The sequence below is a fragment of the Podarcis gaigeae genome, assembly GCF_964106915.1.
Source record: "Podarcis gaigeae genome assembly, chromosome: 8".
NCBI classification, from domain to species: Eukaryota; Metazoa; Chordata; class Lepidosauria; order Squamata; family Lacertidae; genus Podarcis; species Podarcis gaigeae.
The window spans coordinates 39,621,410-39,633,522 of record NC_139684.1 but is presented as its reverse complement, the minus strand read 5'-3'; the positions used below and the strand labels follow the sequence as shown (position 1 = coordinate 39,633,522).

The 12,113-nt window shown below is 44.3% G+C and overlaps 1 protein-coding gene across 13 annotated transcripts in view; it reads left to right on the top strand.

The window, feature by feature from the left end:
• Positions 1-12,113, top strand: part of GSE1 (Gse1 coiled-coil protein) — a 443,607-nt gene that overhangs the window by 426,967 nt on the left and 4,527 nt on the right. For all 13 annotated transcript variants that reach the window (XM_083752957.1, XM_083752946.1, XM_083752952.1 and 10 more), the window contains 7 exons: positions 600-1,192; positions 3,830-3,942; positions 5,094-5,364; positions 6,549-6,656; positions 8,903-9,277; positions 10,729-10,995; positions 11,979-12,082. In XM_083752957.1, the coding sequence (XP_083609083.1) occupies positions 600-1,192; positions 3,830-3,942; positions 5,094-5,364; positions 6,549-6,656; positions 8,903-9,277; positions 10,729-10,995; positions 11,979-12,082 (1,831 nt within the window). The remainder of the gene's footprint in view (positions 1-599; positions 1,193-3,829; positions 3,943-5,093; positions 5,365-6,548; positions 6,657-8,902; positions 9,278-10,728; positions 10,996-11,978; positions 12,083-12,113) is intronic.

Here is a 12,113-nt window from a genome sequence, read left to right as displayed (position 1 = left end):
GGGTGCAAGTAGATACATAGGGACCGCTTACCAGCGGGAAGGTAAACAGCGTTCCGTGTGCTGCGCTGGCTCGCCAGATGCAGCTTGTCACGCTGGCCACGTGGCCTGGAAGTGTCTGCGGACAGCGCTGGCTCCCAGCCTATAGAGTGAGATGAGCGCACAACCCTAGAGTCTGGCAAGACTGGCCCCTATGGGCATGGGTACCTTTACCTTTTTATTCCTCTCACAGAGCTACTAGTGTGAGACTGGTTTAACAATCAATCCCAGGGAGCTCTGGGGATTGTAGCTCTGTGAGAGGAAGAGGGAATTTCCTAACAATTTTCATCCCCATCAATGAACTGCTGCTCCCAGGATTCCTTGGGGCAGAGTCATGACTGCTAAAGTGGCAAAGTAATGCTTTAATTGTATGGTGCAGATGTGGCCTTTGTTGTTGTTGTTTAGTTGTTCAGTCGTGTCCGACTCTTCGTGACCCCATGGACCAGAGCACGCCAGGCACACCAGGCCACTAAGATGTGGCCTTAGTCACAGTGAAAAGCACTTATTTGTAGAACTTACCTTGCATGCTTTGTTAATTAATTGTACCTCTATCCTTTTTGCAGATCGGGACCAAACCGCCCTGAACCAAGTAGTCGAGACCAACCACAGCATTTTGGAGGTCCCCCTCCGCTTATCTCTCCTAAGCCTCAGCACCATCCTGTCCCCACTTCCCTCTGGAACCCTGTCTCCTTGATGGACACTTCTGAGGCACGAAGGATACAGGAAAGCCACCCTCTCCCAAGCCACAGCACCCAGTATGAGTCAAGTCGGCAAGCCATCCCCCTTGTGAAGGTCGAGCGGGTGTACTGTCCAGAGAAACTCGAGGAAGGGGCTAGGAAAAGAGAAGCCCTGGAGAAGTTCCAGCCTCCTCGGGACCCTGGCGGGGCAGAGCATAGTGGCTTTTCCCATGGGCCCTTCTTAGCAGAACTGGAAAAGTCCACACAGACCATATTGAACCAGCAGAGGGCCTCCCTCTCACAGGGTGGGCAGTTGGTTGACATGAGCTTGAACGCCAAGCCAGGCTCACCCTATCGGCATCCATTACCCAGAAGCCATGACCCCATGTATGTTTACGACGAGTTCTTGCAACAGCACCGGAAGCTGGTCAGCAAGCTGGACCTGGAGGAGAAAAGGCGGAGAGAAGCCCAGGAGAAAGGTCAGTGCACAGACCCTTTGTGGAAGGGCCTACAATACATCCAGGACTCCGGAATGCCTCCCCTCCAGGTCTTGTTCCTGAAAAAGGGAAGGCTGCACAGGGTTTTTAAATGACTTCAGTTTTGGAAGTAGAAGTCTCAGTCATCCTCAGGAAAATAGGAAACACAGGAAGCTGCCTTATATTGAGTTGGACCCTTGGTCCATCTAGTCCAGTGTTATATATGTACTAACTGCAGCAGTTCTGCAGGTTTTCAGGCAGGGACTCATTCCAGCTTTACCTGGAGCTGGTGCCAGGGATTGAATTGGGGACCTTGTGCATACAAGATAGTTGCTGTACCACTCAGCTAAGGCCCATCTTCTGCAGCTTTCTTACAGAGAGCACTAAATAACGGAACTGCAGAAAAGCAAAGGGAGGTGCTTAGAACGGTTAAAAGGCCACACAGCCCTCGTGGGCTCTCAGGTGAAGGAAGTCTCGGCCAAAGAGTCCCTACAGCAGAGCTGTATGGTTTGGTTAGTACCAAGGAACTTGTGTGAAAAAGAAAAAGGTGTCCCTCCTTCAGATTTGATGTATTTCCTTGTGCCAGGCTAGGGGCGGGGGGCATGGAGAGAAGCTCACAGCCAGTGTGTGCTTTGGTAGTAGCGACCCTGCTAGCCTCCAGGTGTCATCCTTTGTAGCCAGGTGTGGACTTGGTAGGGGCACTTTTTTAAAAAACAACAACACACTTTTATGTTGTTATTTTAAAAAGCAGCACAGCACTGCAAACTTTGGTTGCTCAAGGCTTTTTTAGCAGGCATACAAAAATTCCTAAAAGTGGATTCAAGAACACATTTTCCTCATTGTGCTGACTTTCCAGTTCCCATTTGGAGACATGTCCAAACAGTAGGTTCAGTCACTCCTTGTCTAACACCTTGCTGTAAGCATTGTGTCACTACTGATTGATTATAAAAATGTAATACTTAGTATAATAGTAATATTTAAGTGGTTTTCTGCTAGGGATTAGTAATATAATCTCTAGTAATCCAATCTAAATCCCACACCTGTCAGAATGCATCAAGAGATCCACTTCCATTTGGATCCTATTGTGTGGTGTCCGGAAAAAGCACCCTGTTCAAATTATCCTCCGGATTGAGAAACCTGGAAGAGCAAATACTGAATACACCAGAATTTAGGAAGAGATCCACTGAAGCCAGATTAAAGTGTGCTGCTGCCTGAAGGATGAGTAAAAGGCTGTATCTGAGACTGAGATATTCTACCCCTTGATTTGCATAAAGCTTCTCCAGTAGGCAAGATGCCTCATTTGTCCCAAATTAAAAGCATGGCTTGAATTTGTAATGTCTAGAAAGAAGACTGTAATGTTCAGGGAAAACCAGCCTTTTTAGGGTTTTATCAAAGCCCCGGTAGCTTGGATCACATATCAGAAATGGATTGACCCTCTAACTTGGCAGGCTGCTTCCTTTCTCCCCATCCACTTTGCCTGCCTTGAGCACACTGTCCAAGTTGCTCCATAAATCCTGCCTCCAGTTAATAAATGATGAACTGAGACTAATAAAGCAGCTTTAAATATTAATCTGGAATGTAAAACCAGAGTGGGATTAGCAAACAGGAAAAAAGCAAGGCACTTAGTTGGGAAAGGTGAGTTTGGCACACAGGGTCTGCAATTTCCATTGTGTGATGTTACTGTTTTCTACTTGTAGCTGCTCACATCCCTTTGGGCATAAGTCAGCTTGTTCTCTCTGCTTTCTAAATGCCTCCTTCTTCTTTGGCTGCCCCACTAACCTGTGCCAGCTAGCATCATGGTTAGCTGCTGTGCCACTGGGAGCATGTGATGGTGGCATGCCAGAGCGTTAACAGTGGCTGCTCCTGCAATACACAGATGCGCTCACTGCAAAGACTGGGAAGCATGAAGGACTGAATCTAGGAATCTGGCATGCAAGCCTGTTCAGTACCGGGAAGAGTCCTGGCCTGATCATTAGCACCCCGCCATGTTCATCTGCCTAGCACCTCCTGGTTGCCACATGCACACAAGGCAACCAGGCTCTCACTGTTTAGCAGGTGCTTCAGAGCACCAGGGCATTCATAGCCAACTGCCTCCTTTTATGGGCACAGCAGCCATACATCCAAGGGACCACAGCACAGTCATTGCATTGCACAAGCAGCTGGCTTCCACCTGCCTACCTTCTGAGCTTTTCATTTCCTTTTTTTCTGGTCAATTTTTATCTTGTTTTGTATAACTGCGTTTTTCGTTTTTTGCAGGAGGCAGAATACATACAAACCTCAGTAGGATTCTGTGCCTGTTTTCCCCAGACATGTATCTGTACAGGAGGCTGATATATTTCCAGAATCAGAGGCCCAGAGAACATAGTCTGTTGCCCTTGCTATAACATTATCTGGCTCTGCCTGCACACTCAGAACAGTGATGACAATTCATTCAGCTGCTTCTGAGAACAACCTACTAGGATTCAAACAGCCCTCATGGTCGGGCTCAGATTTTACTCTAAAGCATATTCCATTATAGACTAGATTGTGTCTCTTAGCCACAGGAAAACAAAAACAAAACAAGGTCGTGATGATGCTAGGTAAAAGATTTGCAGCTTCCTGCAACCTTCAAGTTGGCCTTCTCTGCTTTATTATGTACAGGTTACTACTATGATCTGGATGACTCTTACGATGAGAGCGATGAAGAGGAAGTGCGAGCCCACCTGCGATGTGTTGCAGAGCAACCCCCATTAAAGTTGGACACCTCCTCTGAGGTAAGCCCCACCTCTTACTTCACATAATACTATGGACAAATTCTGGTCCATAATGATTTAGTTGACAAGTCTAGCTGCACCAGGTAAGATCACTTGCTAACCTAAAACCAAGAACTGAACTTTGCTAACATCACACTATTATCTGTCTTTTAGAGCAAATATGCTTCAGTTGAAAAGTGGGAGTCTGTGACGTTCCAAATATAAATGATTTGTTTAATATCTCAGGGCAAATTCCAAAATCAGTGCCACAGATCCCAAGTTCTTGCAAGTGGCACTTTCTCCCTACCCCCAGCTGTGTGTATTTTTCCAGGCTGAGGATTGAATGCTGATCTCAGCCTGGAAAAGTTCCTAGAGTTAAAGAGGAAGTAAAAAAGAGTGACTCTCTTCCCACTTCCTCCTTCAACTCTATGGATGCTTCAGTCACTGCCTTCTGAGTCTCAAGAGGGAAGAGCACAGAGTAAAGAGCCAGCAGGAGTAGGTAGGCTCAAATGCAGTTTATCACTTTTTTTTATTAAAGAGGTAGCTACTGCACACCCTTCCTACCCACCTTCCCTATAAATGGGCACTGGTATACTTTATTATCTCTTTTTTAAAATTCAAAGCACATTTTCACTTGCATGTTTGGGCAGAAAGAGGATTTTAAAAACAACAACAAATGGTTGTCTAGTGCTCTGTTTGTGTGAATGGGTGGGTGTTTTGTATGTGAGGGGGGAGAGAGAGAGAGAAGCGGCAGTAATGGACGTCTCAACTACCCTCACCCACTCTTATTACTCCACAAGGAATGCAGCCCTCAAGTTCAAAAAGTCTGCCCACCCATAAGTGAAGCACAAGCACATTCTACCTATTTTTTCCTTTTCCTCCTCCTTCTTCTTCTTTTGGCTGTCTGAATATTGTCAAGTATTTAGATAGGCCATTGATAACTTACCTTCTTTTCTATGCAGTTGGCATACTGTAAGGAATTAGGCAGCTATGTGTTTCTCTTGAAAAGAGAATCCTTTACTGAGAAATGCAGACTTCCTGTGGTTTCTTTAAACAAAATGATAGCACATACTTCACCTTAGAACTAATATCATGGAAACACCGGTTGACGTATACCCTTAAGCAAGAGAAACCATCTGAATGAGCATCCCTCCTTTGTTACACTCTTCCAGAAACTGGAGTTCCTACAGCTTTTTGGACTGACCACCCAACAACAGAAGGAGGAGCTGCTGACTCAAAAGCGGAGGAAACGGCGGAGAATGTTGCGAGAGAGGAGCCCCTCGCCACCTAGCGTCCAGAATAAACGCCAGACACCCTCTCCTCGTTTTGTGCTCTCAACACGTTACAGCCCTGATGAAATGAACAACAGCCCAAACTTTGAGGAGAAGAAGAGATTCCTTACCACCTTCAATTTAACCCACATCACTGCTGAGAAACGGAAAGGTGAGTATTGGTTTGTGGGAAGATGGGTAGAAGATCTTCCAGGGTGTGAGGGAAGTTTAAGTGGGTCTGGTAAGTTCAAAGGCCATACAGAGGAGCATCTCAGTTCTGTACCTCCTGGAATCTGTTGAACAAACTGCAGTCTGCAATCTAGTGTGTCCAAGGAATGCAGAAAAAATCATGCACTTTTGTGTAAACTTGTATATGAGGGTCAAGCGTCATGTGAAATGGCCTCTTGGAAATTGGACTGTAGGCCACTTGACTTCTCAAAGCCTCATCTTCCAGAAGCAACCCACATTACAACTAAAGGAAAACTGTGGATCTGGCCTTTATCTAGTGCCAAAACCTGCTGCTGCCCTGCAGTTGTTACACGGCATTGTCTTAAGAAAGAGAGAACAGCCTGGTAGTATTGGTGTAGCATTGTGATGAACAGCATGGGCTAGGGACTACCAAAAAGTATCTTCAGATCTCAGCTTAAGCTTAAACTCAGTACTCTGGTGCTTAACAGCATATGGGCAGCTGGTACAAGCTTTTGAGTTCAAGGCCCTTAACAAATTAGGTCCAGGCTATCTTAAGGACTGCCTGATCCCTTATATCCCTACCCAGTCACTGAACTCTTGTGGGGTGTCTCTGTTAGTGTTCCCCCATAGCTCAGATGCATGGCTTGTAACTATTAGAAGCCATGCATTCACTTTTGTGGATCCAAGCCTGTGGAAATCCCTTCTAACTGAAAATAGACAGGCATCTTCCTTGCTGAAATGTCAGGCACATGACTTAGTCTTTCTTGGTCCAGCAGGCATTTTAAGGTAGTGTTTAGTTTTTGCAATGAATTTCTATTGTTTTATTTTCTGCGAAGGTTATTTTTATGTGCACCCCATAGAAATGCTAATGATTAAGCGGTTTATGTGTCTTCAATTAGAAAAAAAATACAATAAAATACAGATCTTTATAGCACAGTTGTGAGGATTAGTGATGATATGTGCGTGATGCTTTGGTAACTCTTAAAAAGTGCAGTATATATTCTGAGAAAGTATGTGGTGTTAGATTTTCTTATTAAGAGCCAAGAGCAAAAAACAAACAGCCTTTACTAACCAGGAGTGGAGAGAGCTGCTCTCTGGGACTGCCCTGCCTCTTTCATTTTGCCTCTGAGCAAAAGCTAGTTTTGCTCACTGCTTCTCATCTTTCAGATACAGAGAAGCTGGTGGAGATGTTCCATGCCATGAAACAGAAAAGTGCCTCCACAGCAGTATCAGTGAAAACCTCCCCACGGGACAGTCCTAGTAGCGTCCAACCTGGTAAGTGGCTATAAATGGCAACTGTGTGACAGCAAGGGATTGATGCCTTCTTGGCTGGGGCTTCTTGAGGCTGAAAGATGTCCCAGTGGACTTGATTATCCTTGTCTGTGACTTTCTGCTTAGGGTAAACCAGGCAGATTAAGTCCAGGGAGACGTTTTGAGTGCCCGATTACAGGAGTGTTGTTTGTCTGCCAAAACAGAACATGTGGTGTGCTTCCAAGAACTGGATCTGCAACACAAAACCAGTACACATTTACTCAAAAGTAAGCCCCACTGATTTCAATGAGGCTTACTTCTAAGTATGTATAAAATGAGTTGCAGCTGCCACCAGACTTTACAGAAACCTCAAAGGGAGGGGTGGGAGTGCCCCTTGTGTCTCATTATCTCCAACTGCTTCTTAAATAACCCAACAATAGGCACATGCCAGAAGCTGCAAGCTCAGGAGGGCTGGTTGCATGTAACTTCCTACACTGCTCACACAGTTTTGGTGGGAGGTATTTGCATCTTTTTATTTTATTTTATATTTTATTTGAAAGCATTTTTAAACCATTTAATATTTCAAAAATCTCTAAGGAATGTAAGCTATTTACAGTGTAAAAATATCCATTAAAACAAAATACAACTTAAAACTAATAAGAAAGTATTAAATGCCCATTTCGTCACTGCCCTATTGTTTTGCGTAGGGTGCAGAGTGTAATTTCTAAGTGAATGTACAGAGCTCTACAAGGGCAGGCAGTCTTTCTGATAACCTGGTTGTTCAGGGCTTTACAGAGATTGTGCTCCCCCCACCCCCCATCTCTGCCAAGCAGTAGGAAGAGTCCAGGGAGTTGCAGGCACTCACCTAGGGTTGTGTTTCCATTGGGAAATCAAGGCACAAGAAGACTAGTGTCTTTATGAAATGTTTTATTTTACACATATTTACACCTAAAGCCTTCAGTGGAGGGGTTCCCTCACTGTGAGAAGTGAAGTTACAGGGAAATGGGCACAGGACCTTCTCGGCAGTGGCACCCTCCCCGTGGAATGCTCTCCCATCAGATGTAAAGGAGATAAATAACCATACAACTTATATAAGACATCTGAAGGCAGCCCTGTATTGGGAAGTTTTTAAAGTTTGGTGTTTTATTATGTTTTTGTGTGTGTTGGAAGCCGTCGAGGGTGACTGGTGAATAAATAAAACTTATTAATAATAATTTATTACTATACCCAAAGAGCATCCCCCATGGCTCCTCTGATAGCTACAGCAAGCTTGGGTCCAAAGCAGCAGCCAGTCATGGCTCCCAGTCTGTTGATGCAACCTCCTCCAGCCAGTGCTTCATGGAGTTCTTCCCACCTTCCTTCTTCTTGTTGCCAGCACACCTTGCAAAACCAACAAAACAAAACAAAAACCCTCTCCTTCCATCTGCTCACCCACCCACCCTTCCCCAGACCTGTTTTCGTTTTTTTTACAGGACACATTTTTCCTGTGTGGTGTCACACCTCCTGTAACCTCCCCCTCCCAACACTGTTATTTCTTTTGCTAACACACAGCTGCAGGTAGAGGGGCAAGGACAGCACCTGCATGGTCAATTGTTCTTTAATTGCCTGGCACTTAATTCTCCTTCTAATCGCATTCAGCCTGTAATTTAAATCTAATGTCTGGCGTCTTCCCTTCATACTTCAAAAAATCAGCTAAATTCTACCCCTTTATTCATTTCCAACATTCACTAACTCTAGCAGTTCTGAGTGGCCTTGCACCCCCAAACTCTGTTACCGCAGATCTGTAACATGTCAACCGCACATTAGCACGCTTCCTCAAATGAGGCAGCTTATTTGTGCACACAGATTTGCTTGCCTTGAGCAAAGTTGTTATTTCCTCCCATGTTCAAAGAGACTTATAGCTACCTTAAGGTAAATTTTGCAGTATTCTTGCAGCAGAGCAACCAAGGGATAACATGTCAGCTGAGTACAAGTCCCAATTTGCACTTGACAATATGTCATCAAAGGCATTGTAAGAGGTCTTTGGAAGCGTCTATTATTTTAGGAAAGAAACAAATACTCACCCAAGTTATGCATCCCAACTGAAGCAGTGTTTCTGTTCTATTTCTTTATGCCAGAGAATTAACAGTAACTCCACAGAGTGCAAAATGGTAATTTGTTTTTCAGAACCCTTTTGTTCAGTCACGGAACTCTTGACAAAGGGAATTTATATCGAAGCCGCACTGTGGCTGCCCCGAGTGACTTTGTTTGTTTTTCTTTCTTTCCCAAAGAGCCACAAGTACAGCAAACTGCTGTGGATTCAGAGAAACCAGTCAGCATTGCTGCTGCTTTGCTGCCAGACTCTCAGAAGACAGCTGAGCCCAGCAGAATGGAACAGCTGCGACCGCATGAGTTTCCAAGGTCCAAGGAGCCGGCTCCTATCTCTGCAGAGAAGCCTAAGTTGAGCGATGGGCACATGGCCAAGAAAAGCCTGAGCATCCTTAACTATGTCCGAGGTTCTTTGCCGAAGGACATCCCTGTGCCGTTATCACACAGTATGAATGGGAAGAACAAGCCATGGGAGCCCTTTATAGCCGAGGAGTTTGCACATCAATTCCATGAGTCTGTGCTGCAGTCCACACAGAAAGCGTTGCAGAAACACAAAGGTAATGAAAACTTGTAGGAGGCAAGTAGTGCCAACATCCTGCCAGAGATATATGTGATTGAGTGATAAGGGAAATGCACAGGACTTTTGGCTTATGAGGGTCAGTTTTTGAGCCCAGTTTGGGATTGGTTTCCTTGCTGCTTGCATAATTCAAGTGTTGGATATGCAGATTTTACATGGATTCATTTTAGATGACTCTACACAACCCAGTTTCAATGTTTAGTAAAGCCATTGTGGGGATAGTTGCTTGAAGTATGATCAATGCATAGTGCATTCCAAATAGGGGGAAAAATAGTGATCATTATGGGGAATAGAATCACTGGAGTATCTGGTATAGATTTCAACCCAATTCATACTTGGAACAAATGTTGTATGCCCACATAAAACTGTTTACAGACATTTAATATTTTCGGTATTATCATTTGCTTCTCTTGCTAGAATAGCCTGAATGTTTTTCAGTAGGCAGTAGTAAATATAACTTCATGAAATGCCCTGGAAATACAGCTCACATAGTGAAAAGCTCATTAATTTCAGTGGACAGAAGTGCAGAATATAAAGTTGTTACAGTGTGTTGGCAGCAGCTGTTAGTCAAAAGCGAAATAAAAAAAATTAAGGCAGCCAATAGGAGACACCAATTCAGCAGCTGAAGGTATGGGCCATAAATGTTTTCACTGACTAGGTCTGAGAGATAGTAAAATCCCCTGAAAACGTCTCTTGTACTGAATACAGAGCATTAATCTTGGTGACATACCTTTCCTCTGAGATAACATCTTGGAGTAGAAATTGTTAAAACTGTTAATGTCCCTTTCTGCAGTCCTATTTTGAAAGAGGTAGTGAGATATTTCTTGGGCACTTGATTTAAGCTTGGCCATCTGAACTCTTAAATTCTTTTCTACGTCTGACTGCTCTGTGACCTTGACAAGTCTTTTGGTCCTTCCCCCTCCCCAGAATTCCTCAATGGTTTCCCTTTTTATTTCCTTTACACTTCCCCTGAGTGTGTGTGGACTCCATCATTTGGGTCTTGCTTTTAATAGTTCCTTATGGGTGATACTTGTAATTGTAGTTGGAACTTATTCTGCACAAATATTGGAGCAAGTTGCAAGGATGGGTTAATGTGATATGGAAGAGCTTGATGCAAAAGAGAATTTGCTTTCCCTAGCAGTATATGTGTCTAGGCTTCTTCATTGGCTTTAGCTTAATTTATCTTCCACTGTGGGTGCAGGTGTTTACAACCACCTGGATCTCATCCCAGAGCAAAAGTGCATTTTCACTAGAGTATGGGTAATGCACACCCTTGATATGTAAGTGGGGAGGTGGGCAATATACTTCAACCATCTTACCTTGTATTGACATAAGTATTTTGAAGTTTGAGCGCAGCTGGTCTTAACACAGAAATTAGTCAAAAGGGACATGCAATGCAGATGTTTACCTCTTGGCAATGCTTCCTTCTAGGAAATGCAGTGGCACACTCCGCAGAGCAGAACCACAAAGTTGATGCCTCCATTCATTATAACATTCCGGAGTTGCAGACTTCAAGTTGGGTGTCTCTGCCACAGCAGAATGGCCAGAAAGACTCCCAGCATAAGGGTTTCATACCCCCAGAGCATGAAAAGGTCTCTGACTCAGAAGAGGAGGAGGAGGAAGAGGAAGAGGAGTATCCCAGACCCAAATGGCAGGGGATTGAAGCCATCTTTGAGGCTTACCAAGAACATATAGAAGGTAAGCTGTACTGATTCAGGAGATCGCTTGCCTCAAGTTGTTTCCCAGTGATGCAAAGGGGAAAAAGTTGGAGCAGGTTATTGCTGTTTACTTTGCTCCAATCTTAGCTATTCCTGTGTGAACATATGCTTATGTGTTCTTTGTCAAGATCAGAAGAGTATTTTGTCCTGGTAAGAAACAGCCTATGCTTTGTGGACACAAAGTTGCCTAGGATCAGTTTTTCCTTTTGTGTTAAGAGATTTATTGTACAGTCAAACCCCAGTTGTCGAATGTAATCCGTTCCGGAAGCCCGTTCGGTTTCAGAAATGTTCGACAACCGAGGCGCAGCTTCTGATTGGTTGCAGGAGCTTCCTGCACTCAAGTGGAAGTCACGTTGGACATTTGGCTTCCGAAAAATGTTTGAAAACTGGAGCATTTACTTCCAGGTTTTCGGCGTTTGGGAGCCGAAACGTTCAACTGTACTATTTTAAGTTCCTCATTGCCCTTCATTTCTCGAGAAGCATCTATCATAGTTTAAGACAGGGCAAATTTCAAAATACTTTACAATACTGAGTTTTTAAGGTTAATACAGACTACAGATGCTCTTCACTTCACTTTCACTGGTCTGATTGCATAGTGTAAGCATGCAAGCTCCCAAGAGAGACAGCGACTGCTTGGCTTACCATGCTGTCCGAACATGGGTTCGTGGTTATCTCCAGGCTAACCATGAGCTTTTTAAATCAAGGTTTGTCCTATTATTTACAGCTCATGGTTTATCCAGGAGAGCTAAACTATGAGGTTTGGGTTCATTTGACTCAATAAGCCAAACCATGGGTTAGTATAGCAGCAGAACAACCAGGGCAGGGGAGGAACAAAGCAGCCACACGAGCCTGCATGCTTATGCATTTGCACTAAGCCGTATACAAACCAGGCCTCTTGCATGAGGTTTGTCAGGAACCTAGCCTGGTACTGAAAAGTGACAAATTGTCTAAATATGATTGCAGAGCAAAATTTGGAACGACAAGTGCTGCAAACCCAGTGCAGACGCTTGGAGGCCCAGCACTACAATCTCAGTCTGACTGCAGAACAACTATCGCATGCTATGACGGTGAGTGTGGATTCAACACCAATTGCATCTC